The following is a 23,186-nucleotide window of genomic DNA, read 5'->3' as shown; positions in this document are numbered from 1 at the left end:
TCACAGATATGGGGCTCCTGAATAGCATGGGTTGGATTTCCCTTACCCAAAAGCCATGTGCTCATGAGCCTCTGGTGAAGAACCTTTTCCTAGCGCCCAACCTGACCCTCCCCCAGATCCAGCTCCATGCCATTCCCTCAGGTCCTGTCACTGTCACCGGAGAGCAGAGATCAGCATCTGCCCCTGCTCTTCTTTCATGAGGAAGCTGCAGGCAGCCATGAGGCCTTTCCTCAGTCTACTCGTGGCTTAACAAACCAAGGGAACATATATGTTTTGCCCTTTAGACCTTTCACCTGTTTTATTCCCCACCTTGGCACACATCTATTAATTTTATATTTGTTCTAACTTCAGTTTTTGTGGCTAAATGTGTAGGAGGTTGATATCCTTTCGTGCTTTGCTCTGCACTGAGACTGTGTGGGACCTGCAGGACCCTAGAGGAAGAGTAAGGCACAGTGAAAGGAATTTATTTCCATCCCTACAGGGTACTGAGTCAAAATGCTGAAGATGGGCATTGGTGCATGTCACTGCAAACATGCCTTCTGCCAAGGCCAGGCATCTGCCCTAAGTTTATGCTCTGGTTACTATTCACCTTGCCCTTGCCCTTGCTACTGCCAGAAAGTTTCCCTGGATAGCTATTCCTCTAAACACTGCATTACCCACCTCTGCTTGTAGACAAAAATAACACAGTGGAGGCAGCAGAGATCCGCCTAGTGAGTGGCCCCAGCCGCTGTGCTGGGAGAGTGGAGGTGCTGCACGATGGACAATGGGGCACGGTGTGCGACGACGGCTGGAACCTCCAGGCTGCCACTGTGGTGTGTCGACAGCTGAACTGCGGCAGGGCTGAGTCAGCCTCCAGGGGGGCTCGCTTTGGGCAAGGCACTGGGCTTATCTGGCTGGATGATGTGAACTGTGCTGGGACTGAAGATGCTCTTCACCAGTGCCGGTCCCGTCCGTGGGGACAGAATAACTGCAACCACAGAGAAGATGCTGGCGTGGTTTGCTCAGGTCAGTTGAGTTCTGCAAAACAGGGCAACCTCTTCTTTGGCTGGATTCATCTCCAGTTTAGCCCAGGCCACCATGCAAAGCAGGCAATGAACCCTGTGCCAAGCTGAGGAAGCCAAGATGCTCAGTTCATAACCAACAAATAGGAATTGCACATGGCACCAAGTGAATCTAGCATTGGTCTTGGCTCCCAGGAGGGTCTGACTCCCCCTACTAACCAGCCAAGTCCCCACTGGCACTTTTGTCTGCTTCACATAATTGCATGGAGATTATACCAACACTGTAGGGTCTGAAGCTGGAACTGAGCCCTACTTCCACAGCTAGGTGAGATGAATTCCTCAGAAAGGGTTGAGAGGTTGAACCTTGTCTTATTTTGAGCCGAGACAGAGCAGCTTTTCTTCATAGTGTCTGCTACGGTGCTGTTTTTTTGAGGGAGAAATACTGATAACACACAGACATTTCTAGTTGTTGCTGAGTAGTTCTGTACAGAGTCAAGGATGTTTTAGTTTTCTCAGCTTCTTGTACTCTCCTGCCAGTGAAGAGCTGGAAGGGCACAAGGAGCTGGGAGGGAGTAGAATCAGGACAGCTGACCTCAACTGGCCAAAGGGATAATCCATACTGTATGGAATATATATATATTTTTTCCCCTCTACTTTTTTTCTATCTTTGTAAATAGCTCTTACCTCAAACCACAAGTTCTACTTTGTTTTTTCCCCAATTCTCTCCCTTATCCCACTGAGAAGGGGGGGGGGGGAGGGGAGTGAGCATGTGTGGTGCTTAGCTAAACTACAACACACCTCTAGTCAGGGGGAACCTTAGCAACTCTTAGCACTTCCTTTCTTTCTCTCTTTCTCTCTTTCTCTCTTTCTTTCTTTCTTTCTTTCTTTCTTTCTTTCTTTCTTTCTTTCTTTCTTTCTTTCTTCCTTTCTTCCTTTCTTCCTTTCTTCCTTTCTTCCTTTCTTCCTTTCTTCCTTTCTTCCTTTCTTCCTTTCTTCCTTTCTTCCTTTCTTCCTTTCTTCCTTTTTTTATTTTCAGCGATGCATAGTGACAGATTCCTCATTTTCTCTTCAACAGAAAACCGCACATCTCCCCTTGCAGAAGACTCCAACACCACGGAAGAAATGCAGATCCGATTGGTGAATGGCCCGAATCGCTGTGCTGGCAGAGTGGAGGTGTTTCACAACAGGCAGTGGGGAACAGTGTGTGATGACAGCTGGAATTTAAGGAGTGCTAAGGTGGTGTGCCGGCAGCTGGGCTGTGGGACAGCGGCATCAGCTCCAGGCAAGGCTCACTTCGGAGGAGGGTCTGATCCCATCTGGCTGGACGATGTGGAGTGCAGTGGCACTGAAGCCAGCCTCTCCCAGTGCAGACTGAATAACTGGGGAAACCATAACTGCAACCACGAGGAAGATGCAGCAGTGGTGTGCTCAGGTGATTACAGGGATGATGCTGGAAGCATGCTTGGGAACACAGAGGTTCTGCACAACTTTTCCTCGCACTGGGATGTAGTCAGCTCTGACTTGATCCGACAGCATCACATTATGTGCAGATGCATAAGATGATGTGGATGCTTTTGCAAGGGGAAATTCATGCACGGTAAAGATGCAAAGAGCACATAGGCAGCATCTTGCATTCCTATCCATACCTACTGGAGTGCATGGGCATGCAAAGCACATGTATCTTACCCTTTGTCTCTTCCCTACAGGCACCAACCCCTTGCAAGTGCGGCTGCGAGACAGCTCAAGCCCCTGTGCAGGGCGTGTGGAGGTTCGGTACAACGCCACCTGGTACAGCATCTGTGACAAAAGCTGGAGCTCGTTGGAGGCAGAGGTGGTTTGCAAGCAGCTGGGCTGTGGACCAGCACAGGCTGAAAGCGCAGGAACCCGGGTCAGCCAGGATCAAAACTACATCTTTCTGGAGGGGTTGCAATGCCGCGGTGGCGAGTCACTTCTCCTGGAGTGTCAGCAGAGCAAGATTGGCCCAGGGCTGTGCCAGCACCGCGTGGCAGCCAGTGTGGTATGCACGGAGCCAAGAGGTGAGTGCATAAAGCCCACCAGCAGAGGGGGGGGGGGGGGGGGGGAGAAGCTGAAAGGGTGGATGCAGCCCTTTCACTTCAAAAGGAGATGTATAAAGGTTGTGGCACATCCTTGTCAGAACAAGCTTTTCCTTGGTGGACACTGTTTGTTTTCTACAAACAATGAAGCCAAATTTCACTGGTTGGAGCATCAGAGATGCTTTTCTGATCTTAGAAGAAGCTGGTTTGTCCAGTTTCCTCTTGCAGCTCAGATTTCTCAGCCCTCAAGGACTCTCTGGGCACCCCTGACAGCTTTCCTGAAATAGGCTAGAGAAGGAATGATGGATGGGGTCAGAAGTATGCCTTTCTTATCTATCCATAGTCTTGGATACCATATAATAAAGAGGACAACACCAGTGAGGTGATGGCAGCCTTGCAAGGTTATCAGCACAGCAGGACTGAGGAATGTGAAAGCTTTCTCAAAGCCTACTGCCTATCAGATACCCAGGGAGATGATTTTAGGTGGGGCACAAACCACACAAAGGGCATAGTGCAGTGTTGCAGGCACCACAGCATCACAGGCAGCACAAACTGGATCAGAAAGGGATTAGTTGTGGGTTAATACAAAGTCTAAGGAAAGCCTTTCTTGGTCACTGAAATGCTGAGGTATGAGGCTGTTTGGTGTCAGATTTTCTCCCATCTCTGTTGCTGGCTGGAAGTGGGATCCTGACCTGGGTTCTCCCTACAGGTTCTCCATCGTCCTGCTCTGCGCTGGTAGCGCTGCTCATCCTGATGGTGATGGTGAGCGGGGTCCTGCTGTGGCTCTACCTGAAGAGCAGGTGCACTGGAGCAGGCCAAGCTGCAGGTGGGTCCCCTCACCTTAGTTCAAGGCCCCTATCCCTGTACATCAACCCGGTGATGCAGCACAGGCTAGGGGTTCAGTGGTTGCCAAACCAACAGCTGTATGTTCTTACCTTTATCTGCTCTGCAGCCCTTAAATGTCCCAGGGAGCGAGGTGGCTCTGCAATGCCCTTCCAGACTGCAGGAGCCATCTACCATCCAGCTGAAGGACAATTCCACAAGGATGCTGATACAGAGACAACTGAGCTCATCAGAGAAGATGCTCTCTTGTGATGCTGGTACAATCCCTTCTGCAGAAGCAGCACAATCAGCCCACATTGTGGGGTCATCAGCCAAGCTCATTCCTCTTTTCCTCCTGCATCTCATTTTTCAGAGCAAATGCTTTTTCCCTTAAGCTTCTGCAGAACTGCAGGAAGCCCTCACATGCTTTCGAGGAGACTGCAAAGCACAGCTTATGGGCTGGACATTTATAAAACAGTCTGTACCAATGACTTATACTCAGGAGCCCAAAACAGCTATCCAAAGTCTTCTGAAGGTTGTTTGATCCAGGTCAATTTCAGAGGTTTTCTGATGGCATGTACCAGACAGTAGGACAGCCTGGTGGCCATGCAGCCTGACATCAGGCTGAGCAGAGTAGCAGGGAATCTGAAACAGGACTAAAACTGCTAACAAATTAAAGGAGAAGTTTGTCCCCAGCCCTTCCAGCTGTGGTGAGCATTAATGCTGTGACATGTAACGCTCTGCGCCCCTCTGCGGGGGAGCCAGCCAGGGCTGCCTGGTGCCTCCTGCATTGGGTGGCTTCCTCAACCTAGCAAACACAGGCAAGCCCCCATTTCTTGTCTATACCAGGCACAAGATTGTATTCTTGGCTGAGCTAACAGTATTGTCAGCAGGTCAAGAGACAATTCCTCCCCTCTATTTAGCAGTGGTGGGGGTGCAACTGTAATGCTGGATCCAGTTCTGGATTGGCCAATACAAAAGACATGGACACACTGGAAAGAGTCTAATGGCATTCAAAAGGAAGATGTATGAACACATCCAGGTGCGCATCTGCAAAGGTGCTTTCACAGAGTGCCCAATGTGAAAAAAATTCAGCTCCAGAAGACATTTAGGAAGACCAAGGATAGCATCTCAAACACAACAGATAAGTGCTTCCAAGCAATGGTCTACCGAGTGTGAGTTGTTTAGAGCACTGTCTCAAGTGTTTCAGATAGACAGAACAAATACTCTGAACAATGGCAGACAGCACCGTCTGCAAGATCCTCAGTGACTACTGTGCCTCGTCTGCAAGATCCTCAGTGACTACTGTGACTCGTGGAATGTTAAATGCTGTCAGGTTACCAAGGGGGACTGGGTACAGAGAGGGAGACAGCATGGCAACATTCTGCCTCTTTCAGTCTTGCCAGCTCAAGGCAGTATGGGTAGGTTATGCCTGAACATGTCCAGTCCTATCTCCAACTTTGGAAGGGCTGGTTTCTTTCCAATGCTCATCAGTGCTAATCTATGTATCAGCTATATTCATTATTTACAACAGATTACAAACCATATACAGCAAAATAAATTCCTCTTGCCTTACTGCCTTCATTACTTAGCCATGTGATAAAGATCTGGAGCAGAATGCAGACAGCAGCCAGCTACACAGACATGCTATGGGTGCTGCATCTGCAAATACAGTGACTCATTAAGGGACTGAGATACATTAATCAACTGCATCTAGAGGAGGATAGTTCATGGATAAACTGTCCTTCTTAAATCAAAGTCTTGACATTAGGAGCAATAATAAAAAAATAAACCCCATGCAAACCTTCTGACTCTGGCTTCTCACTCCAGGTAACCTGTCCTCGAGATCTCACATGAAAGCAAACATGAGGTCATCCCGAGTGTTCTGCAGGATATCCAGGTGGCAGAAAACCAGAAATAATTTCCTTCAGCAGTGAGGCCATTCATTTCCCTGCTAATTACTGAACTGTTAGTCATATTGTCATCACCAGGTGACACATGAATGCAGCATATGAGAAAAACTAGTTCAAAACAGGTGTCTGATAATAGCCATTCTGAAGATTAAATCACCAGAAAAAAAAAAAAATCTTTCTGAGTTCCATGGAGAGCACAGTGCAGTGAGCACCAAATCAGTGACACCTGAGATGCTTTCATTGACCCCAGACACTGGCATTTGGGATAGTCTGTAAGAAAAAAAGGAGCTGGATACCCCAGCTCATCTTTAACGGCCTTAGCAGTTAATTCAACTTCAGGTCTCCATTGACTGCTAGTAAGGCTTGATGTGCTTGATTCAGCTCCACCTACCCAGGCAGCAAGTGGCAGTGGAGTTATTTTTAGGTATCTGACGCAGAAGGGATCTGGCATATAATGCAGTTACAGATGCAGAAACATTACAGGCAGCTCCACAGCATGTGCACTCTGATGCAGGTGCCACAAGAAGAGGCTGTAATGGGACATCTGGGCTGAATCCTGGGGAAACGTGGATACAGCATAAAGATATGGGGTCTGCACTGGCACTTCATGAGCATCTATTCCTAGGAAGATGTGTCCTCACTTTAATGCAACAACTGGGTGCAGGTTGTTGGAGCAAGTCTCATCTTCGTCCTCCAATCTCCACCTCAGTACTTGGAAAATGCACAGGTGATCTGGGTTGTGAATGCTGATGTGTAAAGCACTGAGTATGTTGCACACAGGCTTAGTAGCAACCGGTGAACTAGCCACCAGGATCACCTCAAAACCCCACAAGCAAGCAGGGATTTAAAAGTGGCCTAAAACCAGCAATGATACAAGAGACAGCATTAAATAACCATCCTTTAATTAGTGTGCAGAGTGCTGAGGAGTGTACACCTGCTTTCAAACCGTACAAAATGGGGACAGGGTAGGACTGGGACCATGAGGAGTCTGAGGGTTGGCACCTCCAGTCCCACAGACCCAGTGTGCAAGAAGGTGACCGTGACACCAGGTCCCTCCAAAGCGGCTCAGATGTGAGGACGGGACTCTGATGGTGCCCCAAGGGACTTGGGTCTTGCTTTTACAAGAAAAGGTCTACATGCCACCCTCTGCCCAGCAGCAGCTATCAGTCAAAGAGAACAAATTCAGATTTCAGCAGCAGCTCAGGTGGCTCTAGATCTGGTGCTGCCACTAGGGATGCACTGTATGGAAACAAAGAGGACCCAAGGCTGGTTTTCTGCTCTCCGCTTCCTCATACAGATCCTGCAAACAATTTGTGTATCCCCCCTTTTCTGCTTCGTAACAGCCTCACAAAGCACCATGGCACAGAAAAGAGGGTAAGTCTTTCCAACTTGAGATGCCAGGCTTTTTCCTCCAGAGTGGGAGAGGTGAGGTGGCTATTGTGTGGCTCAGCACCTCTCCCCCATCAACTCCACCAGCATTCCACCAGCGACATAATAGGGACCAGCACTCCCTCTTCCCTACTCTGGCTCCCCACGGTCACCCAAATCTTCCCTTGTGCCTCGAGGCCAAAGCTTAAGAACACACAACTTGCAGCCAGTGGAATGCTGGAACACTGGAAGCAGCCTTCTGTACCAGCAAAATGCCAGCGTGGACCCTGCACAGCAGGGGAAAGGGCGTTATTGTCATCAACCTGATCAGCAGCAGCAGAGTGAAATATGGACGGGACATTTATGCTCTAAAAGAAATGTGAGGTGTTCAAGCATTGCTGTTCCCAATCATACTTTACACCAATGCACTTATTCTCCTCCAAAATTGACAGCACTGTCTCCTTCTGCTGCAAGACTCAGTGTACCCCTACAATAAGGGGATATCCAGGAGCTCCCAGCCCATGTCTTGCACTCAAGGAGAACAGCAATGTAACTCCAAGCTTAATGCAGACATGCTGATGGGGCCTGTTGCAGGGCAAGGCTGAGTTATGGGAACTTACAGGGATGACTGGGCAGCTCTTCTTGAAACACTGAGGAGAAGAGAAGCATTCCTTAGTATCAGCTAAATACAGGACTTCCTACAGTGCTGTCAGAGCTCTGGATGTCATCTCTCAGCTGCACTGCAGCCTTGGTCAAAGCAGCTCGCCTCTGCAAGCCACTATAGCACAAGACTCACAGTACCACAAGCTTCAGCTTGTACCAGCAAGTCTGCACCAGCAAGTCTGCAGCCAGCAGTGCTTGAGAACAGCACTTTACCTTCCTGCAGGTCGGGGGACAGGAGTCTCAGCGACCACTCCTGTGAGATCACTTTGTTGGAAGCAGGAGAGAGCAACGTATGTCAGGGTTTGGCAGAGAGAAGCCATGCAGCAGAGGCCCCAGTGGGATGGGGGTCAGGAGAAGACCTGCAGCAGCACCCACATTTTGGCCTCCTCTCCAGGTCCTCCACACATGGCTTGCTTGTGTAAGTGGGCCAGCCTGGGGCTGCACGCATGCTTGTAGCATGCTCACTTCTTGCTTCAGGCTTCTTGGCCTCAAAACACTCATGCTATGCACACTGCTCTGGTTCAGCCATCACGGTGCACGCGCTGGTGCTGCAGCAGGTTGGAGGGATGAGCAAAGCCCTTGTCGCAGACACTGCACTTGTAGGGGGTCTCGCCTGTGTGCACCTTCTCATGCACTGCCAGGTAGGCCAAGTCCTTGAAGAACTTGTGGCAGAAGCTGCATTTGTAGGGCCGCTCCTGGCTGTGCACGCGGTGGTGCTGCAGCAGCAAGGAGGGGCGGGCAAAGGCTTTCCCACACGCTTCGCATTTGTAGGGTCGCTCCCCAGTGTGCGCCCGCTCATGGATCACGAGGTAGGACGACTGCTTGAAGGCCTTCCCGCAGGTTTTGCAGACAAAGGGCCGCTCACCTGTGTGCACACGTTCATGAGAGGAAAGCGCATTGGACTGCTTGAAACCTTTTCCACAGAGCGGGCAGACGAAGGGCCGGTCACCCGTGTGCACACGCTCATGAACCTTAAGGCTGTGGCCGTAGGTGAATTTCTTACCACAGACACCGCAGACGTGGGGCTTGTCGTCGCAGTGCTGCCTCTGGTGCAGGAGGAGGGCATTGGAAGTGGGGAAATCCTTCCCACAATCTGCGCACTTGAAGGGTTTCTCGGTGCAGTGGGTCAGGGTATGACGCTGCAGCTCGTAGGGTGTCTTGAAGCTCTTGTCACAGCAGGCGCAGTGGAAGGGACGTTCACCCGTATGGATGCGCCGGTGCTCCTGGAGGTTAGAAGAACGTTTGAAACGCTTCCCACAGAGCTCGCATCGGAAGGGACGCTCCTCTGTGTGCACCAAGCGGTGGCTCTTGAAGTCCGAGTGTCGCTTGAAAGAAGCCTCGCAGAGATCGCAGCGGAAAGGCCGCTCCTCATTGTGCACAACCTCATGGCTGAAGAGCTCCCAAGCACGTTTGAAGGCTTTCTCACACACACCACACTGGAAGGGTTTCTCGTCCACAATCACCTCACGGATCTCAAACTCAGTGGCCCCGCTTGCTCCACGCTTCAGGTGTGGGGGCAGCACCACTGCTGCCTCCTCCAGCTCACCCGCCGCGCTGCCCAATACCAGCTTGGCCGTGGAGTAAATGCCGTGCTCATCAATCAGCTGCACAAAATCTGGCTTGGGACGAGCATCACCGTGAAGAGGTGGCTCAGGGGAGCAAGACCGAGAAGCTTTTCCCTCCTCTTCCTCCTCTTCGCTGCTCTGTGACAACATGGGAGCTTCCTCCAACCCATTCTCCCCAAGATTCTTCTTCCGTCGGAAGTCACTGGACTGGCCCCAGATCAAGCGCAGCCTCTTTCCCCTTGAGGGCCCTGGCTCTTCAGCTCTTTCTCCCTCTCCTGGAGATGTTGGGACCAGGCTTGTTTTGGGCTTCAGGTTCAGCCGGTGCTTCCTGCATGGCTGCAGCTCCTCAGGTTCCTCTCCCACCCTTTCGCCTGGGCTTTCCATGCCCTGTGGGATAAGAGAACCTCGTCCTTGCCAGCACCGTGCTGAACATCGAGGAGAACCAATCCTGTCTTGCTTCACGGAGTCTTTTTCCATCTGTACTTGGGTTGTATCCTCCTCCGGAGTTTCTTCCTGCTCTTCATCTTCAGGTTCATCTTCAGAAATGCAGACCCGCCGCAGAGAAAAGGGAGAATCAGAAGCGGGAGAAGCTGGCTGCTCTTCCATGGCTCCAGATGCTGGATGCCAACCCCGACAGGAAGCTCTGCAAAAATAAGGAAAGGATAAGATGAAAGCCATCGGGGAGCAGAACTACAAAACAAGGGCTATGAAGACAGTGTGGAGGAAGGCAGGTCAGAGATAAGCCCACGTGTAAGGAGTACAGAGAGTCTGCAAAATCTGTCAGCCATTTCAGGTTGGCAGGCAGGTGCTAGTGGTGAACCATCAAAAATACTTCTTGGAAACCTTATAACTCATTAACCTATTATTAGACACTGAATCAGTTCACCCACACAGACCACTTGCAAGGTTGCCCGTGTCTAATTGGTTGGAGCAGTGGTTGAAAGCCTCACTACTATACCTACAAGCTGGGAGTTGTACCAGCTACCAGTAGCTGCCAGGCAGGGTATGCAAAGCTCTTCAGTCTGTGCTTGGTCTCACTGGGTGTCTGCACAACCCTGCACGCTGTCTGCCACGAGAAGCCACTGTTCTGGATGCATTCAGAGGATACCAACATGTGCTGGTGCCCTTAGACAAAGTCAACCCTGAGTTTGTCAGCTTCTGTGGATTCAACAACAACAGCTTGTCTACTTCCACAAGTTTGTCGGCCAGTTTTCAGACTTTATCTTTCTTTGTACATCTCTTTCTGGTCCTTGTTTCTCTAGGCTCCATCCAAACCCTCCACTACCTCCTGTTAAAGGAACTCAGGCAGAATGGCGTTTGTGACATCAGTGTGCGGCTTGTACAGAGAGCTAGTGTCTCCAGTAAGGACAAAGTGACCTTCAGCCTCTGCAACAGCCAATGCGGCTGCCAGAGTTGGGGCTCAAAGTCATTGTCTCAAAGGCTCTATCAGGAAGAAAGCCTGGGGATGCAGTCACAGACACGCAGGCTGGCTTTGCTGTCCCAATCTAGATGCCACACAGAGATCAGTTTAGACCTGACTGATAAGTCAGGGAGGAAAACAAGGATGAAACATGATCGATCTCCTTGTACAGCTGTAACAACACATGAAATCACACCCTGCAAGTGCATAATGAGCAGCTGTCTAAAGTGAGAAGCAATCTGCAAATAGCCAAATTTGAAAGACCCAGTTTCACCTTTGAAGTCATGAGATATCACGATAAGAGGAAGCAGTGGAGAGGATTTCAGGAGCAATCACAGGGATCGACATCCAGAGACTGTCGGTGGTGTTGAATCTGCAAGAACTGATAAACTCTGGGCACAAAGATGGAACTTCAGGCAGGGTGAGCTGTGAGCAAACACAATGTTATTAATAACAGAGTGGTTCCATTAATAGTAAGAGCTTAAATGAATAAAAAGTGTTCCAGGGAAAAGTACTTATTGTCTGCTCCTCCCACCCCTGCTGGAGCTCAAGTTACAAGAAAAAAACAAAATAAAACAATTCACAACAGAGCTGAGTTTCAGTGCAAGATTTGGTTTCACTGCCACAGAGAAAGAATGATCAGTGTGAAGCTTTGTCCCTATACACACTGCAAACCAGAGTGCCATAAAAAGGGGAACTCGGGAAGAAGTGGGGGACAAATGAGACAGGAAATCCTAAAAGACAAAGTGAAGGAAATCTGGGTTAGTTTATGAAGGTAGCAAGTTGAAATTAGGAGAGAAGGTAATTGTTAATTATATGATGAAAGGAAAATAGGGACAGAGATGGGAGAAAAAGGTATTTGTTAAAGATACTATGAACAGAAAAGGGTAAAGGAGATGTGAGTTTGAGTAAATCAGATTAGGGGCAAAGGAAACCAGTGAAGAACAAAATGAGAAGAAATCTGAATCCAGACAGTCACTTGCTGAGATAGCATCTTCCCATCGGATAACGCCTCCAAGGCATTTCAAATTTCTTCTTCAAAAAAGAAGGGACATGAAGTGTGACATTAATGGGGAATGGAGCTAAGTGAAGTGCTGATTTATTCCAGGCCACCACTGCCACTGTTAGGCTTCAAACACACAGTTCTGGGACTGTTCACTCTTGGCGATACATGTGGATGTTCATGGTGGGAAATTTATGTGGCCACATCAAGCAGGTGGCCACACACTTTTGTTTTGGTCATGTACACAGTTAAAGTGGCCGTGGTTTTATTGAAGGGGTAAAACAAAGCACCAGGGGCAAAGTGAAAAATAGAAAGGGTTTGTTGAAGCAGAACTACTAAAGCAGAGAACCTCTAAGAAGAGTCAGGTGAGCACAGGTGAAGAAAAGCATCGACATGCAGTTGGAGAGGTGTTCCCAATGCAGGAAGCAAGCAAAAAAAAAAGTGAAAAGCACTTCTTTAGAAAATGGTGCAAAGCTGATTTTCTGCATAAGAGGTGGAGAAGAAACAGAGAGAATCATGAGGGTGGGTCAGGTAACCCATGGAACAAGAGCTTGGGCTGCTGCAGGCACTAGCCATGGGTCAAATGTGTCCCAGAACAGCTCACAGTGCCCCATGACATCATGGTGGTGGCGCTTCCCCACCAAGTGGCCGAACATGTACTCATTGCTTGGCATCAACCAAACTATTAATGCTGCCTGGGGCTGAAAACACAGCACAGGTGGTTGTATTTTATATATATAATGTAGTGTATATATGAGTTATATAAAATATTTGCAGTACCATATTCAGTCAACATAAATATATTTCTCAAATGTAATATATAGAGTTGCAATCAGATATTCAACTCAAAAATCTGACTGCATCTCTTTACCAGACTGTTAGAAAAATATTCCCTGCTTCACAGCCATGCCTTATTCATGCCATTGCTTTTGGCAGTCCCCACACTTGTGAGCAGCCATTATCAAGGATGAAGCACAGGAAGAGGAACATTTCATAAAAAATCTCTGGTGAACACCAGAAAAGGAAGTTTTGTTTCTTGTATACATTACCCAACTATATTCAAATTTTACGAATGCTACTCCAAAAGTAAAACCTCCTGTTTTAGTATGTTGGCCCACGAAGTCAAAGGTGGATGTAGGTGAGATGGATGCAGAGGTTGAACCTTCCCACCAATATTCCATTACATGCTCTTGCCAGATGGCAGCAGGATGGCATATGACAAAGAACTGCATAAAAAGCAAAAGTGCATCACTGAATTCCTCCACGTGGAAAAAAAATGCACCCACTGACATTCAACAAATCTTGCTGAACATTTATGGAGACCAAATAATGGATGTGAGGGCAGCAAGTCACTGGGTGGCAATTTTCAGCAATGACAACAGCTATGGCGGATCATCTCCGCTAGTACAGATTTTAACAAGTATGGCATGCAGGCTCTTGTTCATTGCTGGCCAAAGTGCACCACTAATGGTGGTGACTGTGTTGAAAAATATTGTTCAATAGCTGAGAATTTGCTTTATCAGGTAGTTACTGTGCTCGCTGTATCTGCCATATGGACATAAGTAGGAAGCATTACTTTTGGAGCAAACTACATATAAGCATCCCAAAACAATTCCTTTACTCAGCGTTGCCCAGGCAAGCCAAAAAGTTGGGCGCCCACGGGCTACTAGATGTAATCTGAAGCTGAGAAGGAATGACCAGTCTATAGATATAATCAAGGGTATATATCAGAGAAAGAATATGTAATAGAGAAAGAAAAGAATAATTTAAGGACGTTGCTAGGACACACGTCTGAAATGGAGAATAGCTTATGTTAAAGGACAGTGCTGGAGTAAGTGCAAAGCAAAACAAAGCAGTGACGGACAAAATGTTTAAGATGAATTAGCTCCCACTACAACTTGGAAGGAACAGCTGTTTTTGTTGTTGTTGTCGCTGTTGTTTTTTGTTTTCATTTTCCTCCTCAGTGCAAATGGATCATTTCAGTCCAAACTCTCCAGTATGTTCCTGTTTCCTTCAATACCAACAGAGATCTTTCATCACAGTACTCCCAAAGGAACTCCATAAGCCAGCGTGTCCCAGTCCCACCCTGGCATCAACACAATCTCCCCCTGACCTGCTCTTCTCCTCCTCTCTTTACAGCCAATACAACCCAATCAATCCCAGCATCACTCAGACCCACCCATCTCACTGCACTTCCCCATCTCATTACAACCAGTCCTTTCCTATATGTCTGAGTCCAGCCCCTGCACAAGAAAGATGTGGAACTCTTGGAGCAGGTCCAGAGGAGGCCACTAAGATGATCACAGGGCTGGAGCACCTCTCCTATGAAAAAAGGTTGAGGGAACTGGGCGGGTTTAGCTTAGAGAAGGCTCTGGGGAAACCTCATTGTGGCCTTCCAACATTTGAAGGGAGCATATAAACAGGAGGGGCTATGACTGTTAAAGAGGGGGGATAGTGATACGACAAGGGGGAACGGTTTTAAACTAAGACGGGAGGTTTAGGTTGGATATTAGGAGGAAGTTTTTCACAGAGGGTGGTGAAGCACTGGAACAGGTTGCCCAAGGAGGTTGTGGATGCCCCATCCCTGGAGGCATTCAAGGCCAGGCTGGATGTGGCTGTGGGCAGCCTGGTCTGCTGGTTGGTGACCCTGCACACAGCAGGGGGGTTGAAACTGGATGAGCATTGTGGTCCTTTTCAACCCAGGCCATTCTATGATTCTATGATGATTCTTGCTACAAAAAGCAACCTGTCCCAGTATGCCCCAGTGCCACTCAGTACCAAAATGGGCCCTCATCTCATTCTCATCCTCATTACAACCAGACCCTCCCAGTACTTCCCAATCTTTCCTTCATATTCCTGTGGAAAATCTCTATAATTATTTAAATGTTCCAACCCTTAGTGCAGTGCTTAGCAAGGAAGCATGAACAGAAATGGCATGCTTAGTTTGCAGTTTATAAAGGTCTGCAGAAAACCTCCAGAACTTCAGTGTCTCAAGTACTGACACACTGCTTAGCTGCGAAGAAGGAACAGAAATTGTGTGCTGAATTTGCAGCCTGAATTAGGGAACCAAAAATGCTTGTCAAAGAGAGAGCAGAATACATCAGAGGATGGACAGTCCTACCCACATGTTTAGGCAAGTTCCCTTGTTGCAAGAGATGCCAAAGTGACCAACGTGACAAGGGACAGTTTCTCTGCCTTCATATCCAATGAGAGGGAAGGACACTGCCCTTCCCCCCCATGTATTCACAAATGCTGAATCCCACCTACTCCCATCTTACATACCAATTATGGATACACACATGAAACATCCCCTTTTTGCAACAAACAAAAAGGATTACAACTCAGTGGTCAAGTATGCATCTGCCACCTGAATATTACCAGACCAGAGACTATGCTGGAAACAAAGGTGGTGGTGATCCAAATCCAAATTCCTTCCCTGCCTATCTAGTCCTTCTTTCCCTCTCCATGCTCTCTTTTCATCTTGCATTAGAATGTAATGCAAGGCATATCATCACAGCTTATCACCGATAAGCTATAGACATATGAATACATACACACTCTGCATTGTGTGTCTTGTGCAAAGTATAGCAGGGCGATATAAATAAAATTTAATCAATATTTAGTGTCACTTCGCTTTAATTTAGCCTGAGGGAAGGGAAAAGGGGAAGCCATAGTTTGTGCAGCACTGGGAGCAGCATTAGTGGCAGCCCAACAGGAAAAACGTGGTACAACAAGCGGAGGCACTGGTAATTTAAACAGATGACCTTGGCATCAGGTCTTTCGGTTCAAACATCTGATCCTGCAAAATTAATAATGTGCCACAATATCCAATTTCTGCTGTGGCATGAGGTGGGATTTCTGAAGTTATAGTGGATTTGGAAAACAATAAACCATCCCTCTCACCCACAACTATTTACTCTGCACACACTCAACTTCTACAGTTTAACTTGAAATATCTGAAATTACACCAATGTAAAATAAGATCCAATTAAAGCAACTTCCCCTAAAAAAGTGAAGGAAGTGGCAGCAGTACTGTGGCTACTTACTTTCTAACTTAACAGAATTTAAAGAAACAGAATAATGATATTCTGAAGAGAAGTGACTTTTGTCTTTAGTCTGAACAGCTAAGCAAGTTGAGAAAATATATGAGGGTCATCCTGTGCCACCTGGAAGATCTTTTAATTTACTAGAAGCAATTCTAAAGAGGACTGACTGCTCTCTATAAAGGAGTTGCACAAAAACAGAAAATCATATGCCTATCTATCAGGAATAAAAATATACTGTTAATTGAAGAACACTCTAGATGCCACATACCTCGTTTTTGTGGGGAATCTGGTGCTAAATCACTGGCAGATGTCCTGATTATGGGTGAGGGTTTCATATGCAGTAAAGCAGCTCCCTCACTGTGAGCTACTGAGACTCAGCCCTCAGCAGCACCCCCTACAAACACAATGCAGGTACTCCAACAGCCTCAGTATAGGCTTAAATGGTGAAGAGAGAATGCTGCTAAAGCACATACTGATAAAGGGAAAAGTCTACAGTTTACATGGTAAATTGGTTATACTGGACTATGTAAATGATCTGGGAGATTTTTATGCACACTCACAGAAGTGGAAGTAGTCTTTGGCTTGCTTAAGGGACTAAGTATCATAAAACCAGCAGGTGAGGACTATTCTCAAGCCCAACTACTGATTAGCTGAAAGGATAATAGGTCACATTCCTTGCACAAGGAAGTGCAAAACTGAGCAATACAAGAAGGAATTAAATCACTATTTTAAACCCCATATTATCCCCAGTCAAAAGGATTGATAGCAATAGAAAATAGTTTATTTCACAAAATGAGTTTAGCTTCACCTACAGAAAATGTCTGACACCACAGCTATACAAAACTGTGCTGGGCAAATTACCATCTCCTTATGCTATGCTTGTGACTTTTAACTAAATCCTGCAGTCCACTTACCTGAACAGTAGTGGTACTAAACATAAAATTAAGGTATAATGAATTTATCCTTCTTTTTAATGGGATAACCTGTTTGGAATTCTTCACCAAAGTGATTCTCTGTTTTCTTTTACAGCATCCTGCAGCATGACAAATAGAAAAGCTGTGCTCATGCTGCCATTCCAGTCACTAATGTCACCAGCACTGTCCCAAAGCCTGAGTTCTGTAGTTTGGTGTGCAAGGAGCTCACATGCACACAAGCACAAGACAATTATTTCATTTCTGCAGAGATGAGTGCTAAGTGGTTCATCTACAAGGCTAGTGTGTCTTTGCTGCAGTACCGATTTCTTTTGTGGGACACAGAGTCACCTCAACTGACTCTACTGATAGCATTTACCTGCTAATTTTCATTTCAATTTCAAGTGGTAGTGCTTTCTACTATCGATTCCATTTAGAATCACAAAAGTTGGAAAAGTGCTCTAAGATATCTACTCCAACTGTAAATCCAACACCACCATGCCCACTAACCCTTGTCCCTGAGTACCATATCTACCTTACTAATGCAAGTCATTCTATGATTTTATGACTCTGTGATTCTACGATCTTCTAAATGTTCTTTTAAACCAAGCCATTCTGGGATTCAGTGATTCTATAACACGGCTATACACACAATTACCAACTTCAAGTGGCCTTGCAGGGTAAAGTAAGCAAATTTTACAGGTTTCCAGGTTTCCAGGTCTGGATTCGATGCATTTCTTCCTAGCTGTGATCTAAACATCACAGATGGTCCAGTGTGGAAAAGAGAGGTGACACTGCCAGCCAACATGTGTATGACATTCCTTCAGTCCAAACGAAAGTCATCTCTGATGACCAAAGAGCATGCAGACAGAAGCCCATCACTGACACACAGACCTATCTCACTGAATTGCAAGCACCAAGCTGATGTGCCCAAATCAGAAGCGTGATGGTCCCCTTCAGCTAATGAAGAGAGACAGGCAGTTACACAGAACAAGTCAGTTTTTGCCTTGAATTGCTTCAGAAGTTTCTCTCTCTATTGCCTGTAAATTAAGTTACTGTCTGCCTGCCACATGTTAAGTTTCAAGATATATTCTCTCTGGGATGGAGAGAATACTTGGAGGACATAAATGGGTACTTGAAGTCAGCTTGAATCTCTGTAACATCTCAAATCAGCCTTCTCTGCCTAAGAGGTCACACAGTTCCCATGCCACTTCATCCTCTCCCTATGATATTGCCTCTAGTCCATAAAGCTTTCTTGTTCTGGTGGTAGGGATATGTTATATATTGAGGTTCTCTTGCGTAGCCAGCACCCTCCTACAGAAGAGGTTTAGCTGCTGTCACAAATTCCTCATGCAACCTTCCCTCTGAGCCTCTTGGCAACACTCCCTCCAAGCCTTAAACCATTTCTGTGCTGCTTCTCACCTTAATCCCCCTTGTAGATAAATGACATTTCTGTCCTGCTCCTGTGAGTGTGTCTGATGCTCTGTGACGTGGTTGTATCACCATGAGCTTCACCTTGTTTCTGCTCTAATGATGAAAAGCCAGTCCCCAAAACAGTGGTCAACCCACCAGCCAACCACCCCCTCTGTGTAATTGTTCAGTGTGACACCGTGTGATGTATGATTGGACCCTTTTGTTCAATTTGGATCAGTTGTCTTGGTTCTGTCCTGTCCTCTCCCTATGCACCCCCAGCCTCTTGTCAAGGAGGTAAAGTATTTGGCATTGTATAAGCACAGTTCAGTGACACCTAAAACACTGGTGTGTGACCAACATTATTGTCATCCAAAATCCACAGCACAGCACAATGCAGCCACTATGAAGAAAGTTAACTCTATCCTAGCTGACATTAGTACAGGTTGTCATCTTGCCTGCCCACAAAAACAGCTTGACGTGGCTGACCAAATTAGAGACAGTGTCAATATTGAGATGAAGACTCTAGCACCCTGCTTTGATGGGATAAAGCACTCATGCTGTGTTAATGGGTAAAAAGCACAACAAATAACAATAAAAATAATAATAATAATCTGTGTTAGACTCCAAGTCTTGATTGGACATCCTCAGCATGGGAAATGGTGGGTGAAACAGAAACGTGTCTCTCCTCCAACACAGTTCCAGCTGTCCCCCTCCTGCCTTCCACAAATGCTTGTTGTTGCCTCAACCCCAGAAATCGCTCTGCTTTCCCTTTCTGGGAGGAGGGCTGACACACCAGATAAGCTGTGATGTCATTCAGTGACACATGGATAGGCTGAAGAGTTGGACAGACAAGAACATTATGAGGTTTGACAAGTGCAGAGTCCTACACCTGGGCAGGAATAACAGCATACAGGCAGTTAGGAGCTTACCAGCTGGAAAGGAGCTCAGCAGAGTAAGACCTGGGTGTCCTGGTGGCCATGAGTCAGCAGTGTACTCTTACAGCCAAGAGGGCCAATGGCTTCCTGGGCTGCATTAGACAGAGTTTAGCTAAAAGGGCAAGGGAGGTTCCCCTTCTCCTCTGCTCTTCCCTGAACTACTGCAGAGAGTCCAGCAGAGATGACTGGGGCCTGGAGCACCTCACAGGGACACGACAAGGGTCAACAGGCACAGATTGAATCCAGGAAGCTCTATATGAACACGAAGAAAAGATTCTTTGAGAGTGAAAGAGCACTGGAACAAGTTCAACAGAGAGGTGGTGGAGTCTCCTCCTCTGGTGATATTCAAAATCTGCGTTACACTTTCATGTTCAGTATACCTTGTGGAAGCTGCATTAGCAAAAAGGCTGGTCTAGGTGATCTTTAGGGTCCCTCACAATCCCTGTGATTCTGAGTGATACTGTGGGAGCCTCTTGCTTGCCTACCTGGCATCTCTAAGATCAGGAAAATTAACACCACCAGGAAAAAGGCTTCTGTGTGTGGTGCTGAGGGACCAAATTTCTTTTTCTAGCTATACCTAGGAACTAGTACTCTATTCTAGCTACAAAATCCCTGTGTGCCCCCATTCCACCACTGACGGTCCAGAACCAGCTGAGCTGAGAGGACTTGTTTGCTTATCAGATTCCCAAAACAGTTCAATTTCACAATCCTACAGCCTACATCACGTAGACTACTGCTAATGGCACAAGATTCCTGGCAGAGGTTTGGCTTCTGAGCCAGGTTTGGTTGCTGAGCCAGGGGAAATGAAGGGAGGTTTTGGGATGGACAGGAGGAGCCAGGGCTGTAGGGAATTCTCAAATACCCCATTGCTTGGGTGCATGTCCTGCCTCCTCCCTGCAGTACTCTCTGCAATCAACATGACATTTATCCTCCTGCGAAGTCTTCGGGGTATGTGGAGTTCTGTTCTCTTTGATTTTATCTTGGCATACCATTGCCAGTTGTTCTCTGCCATTACTGCTTTTTTTTCTATGGCACAAGGCACATGTGACATTGCAAGGAAGTGAAATGCAGCTGGTGGTGTCTGCAGTGAGCTGAATCCTCCTTCTCTCAGTTAGATGCCTGCAATTAGTCATCCATATCTGACAGCTCTGTGTGGATGCTCAGATCCCCTCTCTGGAATCTCAGACATCCACAGCTGGACAGCTGGGAGCTGCCCCTACCAGTCACTTCCAAGGGCCTCATTCAGCACCTGAATGCCAACCCTTATGAGAAAACTGCACACAGCCGGGTTCCCTGCCCTTGTTTCTGTTATGTAGAGCCACAGCATCTGTAGGTTTCCATGTGTCAGAGACGGGAGCAGAACTAGAAATCTTAATAATATGTAAAAGAAAGCCAAGTGGAAAATGGACTATGCTAATGCCACTTGTGCTATCAGCAATGTTGCCCTTGCCTCAGGCTTTTAACCATTGCTTGGGACCTTGCCAGACTGCCACATTTAGGAGCAGAAACTGCAGTTTGCACTGAGCCCTTCTTTGCTGCTGACCTTCCACAATGCATACAAAGTTTCTCTCTCCTGATTTCGCAGGACAAACAGATCTTGGCAAGCTCTGCTCTCCCTTCCAGGGTTTGCTTCAGCATCTATCCAATCTGCACATGAAGCAGTAGCCACTTTGCACAGGCTTCCATCTCAAAAGCAATTCTTTGCAGAACCCCATAATCAGAGTTGTCCATGTTGCAATTCACCATATCTTGGATGGGAGGGGTATGCATCATTCCACTGATTACTGCACGAGCCTAGGTAATTTAATCAGCTTGGAGAACAACTCGCTGTTGTGAGTATGGATGAGAGGAGGAGGGAAATCCCAACTGTGCTGTTATATTTCGTCATTACTTGCCCAAATAAATATATTTTTCCCAGTATACACACCTATATGTATGTGTGTGTGTGTGTATACTCACTTTTTCTTCCTTTATCTCTTCCTTTATCTCTTGATCCCAGAAGCTGCATGCACTGAGAAAGGGAAAACCCACTGGCAGCAGGGCTTGGAAGGCTGACAACAATGACGAGCTGTAGCATTGCTCTCAGTGTGTCATCTCTTGTCTGATGTCTTGCTTTCCTGAATCCCCATACTTAGTGAACCACTTAGACTCACAATAACATCTTATATTTCTTCTATTCCAGCTTTCCTTGCAAGATTTCTGCTGGTAGGTCAGTATTTGTATCAGTCAGTGGAACTGTGAGTGAGCATTCACTTCTGTCATAAAATGCCACACAAAACCATGCTGTGTATAATCAAAAGATTCAAGCGTGGTACTCAGACACCTTGGTCCAAATCCTGTTACTGTGGCAAAGGATTTTCATAGAATTATTGAGGTTGTAACAGACTTCTAAGATCAGCTAGTACAATTATCAACCCATCACCAACATATTCACTATAGGTGTCCTTCAGTGCCATACCCTTTTCTTGAACATCCGGGACAATGATTCCACCCCTCCCTGTGCAGCCTGTTCCAGTGCCTAACCACTCTTTCTGAGAATAAATTTTTCCTAATTTCCAACCTGAACCTCCTTTGGCACAACTCAAGGCTATTACTTCTTGCCCTGTCACTACTTCCTGTGACTGATGCTCAGAATTGATGTCATTTGCACCGAGTGCATTTCATTCAATTCTACTGTGTACCAGAAGAGTTGAATTTTTTTTTATATATACATGAAGTTAGTGTAAGTAAGCATCTATTTCTGGAATGTAGAGAGTACATCTTTTAACAGGACAAGGGGAAAAGCCTTAAGTTGCACCAGGAGAAGTTTAGGTTGTATATTGATGTAGGGAACCTGCTTTGGCAGGGGGGTTGGACTCGATGATCTCTGGAGGTCCCTTCCAACCTCTACAATTCTGTGATTTTGTGATATCAGGAAAAACTTCTTTACAGAAAGGGTTGTTAAGCATTGGAATGGGCTGCCCAGAATGACAGTTGAGTCACCATCCCTGGATGTGTTTAAAAATTGTTTGGATGTGATGTTCAGGGACATGACTTAGCAGAGGGTTGTAACAGTTAGGGTAGTATGGTTAGGTCATGGTTGGACTCGATGATCTTTGAGGTCTTTTCCAACCTGAATGATTCTGTGATTCTAACAGTGACTCATATATGCCCATACAACCTCTGCATCTTGTGCTAAGTGTCACACTGGGATACAAATAAACATTTAACTGACTGCTTGCTGTCATTTCACCTCCGTTTAGCCAAGAGTGACTTTGAAATCTCACACATCCCGATCAGACGGAGCTGTGACAACCCACAGCACCAACACGGGTCCTCATCCCATCGTTACCCCCCACCCCCATCTCATTACAATCATACCATCCCTGTGTGTCCCACTCCCCCCCAGCATCACCACGGGCCCTCAGCTCAGCGCCATCCCCATCCCATTACAGCCAGATCGCCTCCGTACGCCCCAACCCCGCAGCAGCAACATGGACCCTCATCTCACCCCCTCCCCGTTACAACCAGACCCGCCCAGTTTCTACCTAATATCAACACTGCCCCTCTCACCTCACTGCTCCCACCCCGACGTACAACCAGACCCTCCCAGTATAAATTTTATAGTTCAAAGCCGTTCCCTCAAGACTCACCCGGGGCCACCCCAGCCGGGCCCCTCCGCCGCCCCCCCCTCACATCCGCCCGGCGCCGCTGTACGGCGCCTTCTCCCCCGTGCCAACTTCCGGCCGCGCTGCGCCGAGCGTGACGCCACTTCCGGTAGCAGAGAGCGTAACGCAGCGTGAACCGATGTGGGTAGGGCGCATGCGTACGACTTGTGCGATACGCGGGGCTGCGCATGCGCAATTAGCGGGCTGGCGGGGCGGGAGCAAACCGGTGAACCTCAGCAGCTGCCGTGTTGTTCCTTCCTGTCCTTTCACTGACTTTTTTCCCCTTCTTTGGCCACATTGTTCTTCTATCATCCCTGATCCAACTTTGCTTCGCGTGGCTGAGCGTGTGGCTTTGTGATTTGGAGACCCTGTGGGACTGGAATGGCCCCCAGAGGAAGAGTAAAACAAAATAAAAAAAACCAGTA

General features: G+C 47.2%; 2 protein-coding genes across 10 annotated transcripts in view; one reads left to right on the top strand and one right to left on the bottom strand.

Moving 5' to 3' along the window:
- LOC125685579 (deleted in malignant brain tumors 1 protein-like) overlaps nt 1–5,461 on the top strand; it is a 38,931-nt gene extending 33,470 nt beyond the window's left edge. For 4 of the 6 annotated variants that reach the window (XM_048928715.1, XM_048928714.1, XM_048928716.1 and 1 more), the window contains 5 exons: nt 673–1,005; nt 2,077–2,433; nt 2,708–3,037; nt 3,765–3,881; nt 4,008–5,461. In XM_048928715.1, coding sequence (XP_048784672.1) covers nt 673–1,005; nt 2,077–2,433; nt 2,708–3,037; nt 3,765–3,881; nt 4,008–4,150 — 1,280 coding nt within the window. In that variant the 3' untranslated portion in view covers nt 4,151–5,461. The remainder of the gene's footprint in view (nt 1–672; nt 1,006–2,076; nt 2,434–2,707; nt 3,038–3,764; nt 3,882–4,007) is intronic. The other 2 variants (XM_048928718.1, XM_048928720.1) reach the window with 2 other exon arrangements.
- A 1,190-nt stretch (nt 5,462–6,651) lies between these two features.
- LOC125685586 (zinc finger protein 70-like) lies at nt 6,652–22,921 on the bottom strand. 4 transcript variants are annotated; one of them, XM_048928783.1, is made up of 4 exons: nt 22,747–22,920; nt 21,074–21,456; nt 11,081–11,232; nt 6,652–10,029 (listed from the first exon to the last, which is right to left on the bottom strand). In XM_048928783.1, the coding sequence occupies exon 4, from the start codon at nt 9,990–9,992 to the stop codon at nt 8,343–8,345; it is 1,650 nt and encodes a 549-aa protein (XP_048784740.1). In that variant the 5' UTR covers nt 9,993–10,029; nt 11,081–11,232; nt 21,074–21,456; nt 22,747–22,920; the 3' UTR covers nt 6,652–8,342. The 4 variants fall into 4 exon arrangements, with proteins under 4 accessions (XP_048784740.1, XP_048784738.1, XP_048784741.1 ...); XM_048928781.1 differs by lacking the exon at nt 21,074–21,456; XM_048928784.1 differs by lacking the exons at nt 11,081–11,232; nt 21,074–21,456 and having other exon boundaries at nt 22,747–22,921.
- Between the last annotated feature and the right edge of the window lie 265 nt (nt 22,922–23,186).

Source organism: Lagopus muta, chromosome 28 (assembly GCF_023343835.1).
Source record: "Lagopus muta isolate bLagMut1 chromosome 28, bLagMut1 primary, whole genome shotgun sequence".
Lineage (NCBI taxonomy): Eukaryota > Metazoa > Chordata > Aves > Galliformes > Phasianidae > Lagopus > Lagopus muta.
Note: the sequence above shows the minus strand (reverse complement) of the source record. Positions and strands in the feature narration are given on the sequence as shown.

Coding starts and splice junctions, on each gene's coding strand:
- LOC125685586 (XM_048928784.1), bottom strand. CDS start 9,992: ATGGAAGAGCAGCCAGCTTCTCCCGCTTCTGATTCTCCCTTTTCTCTG.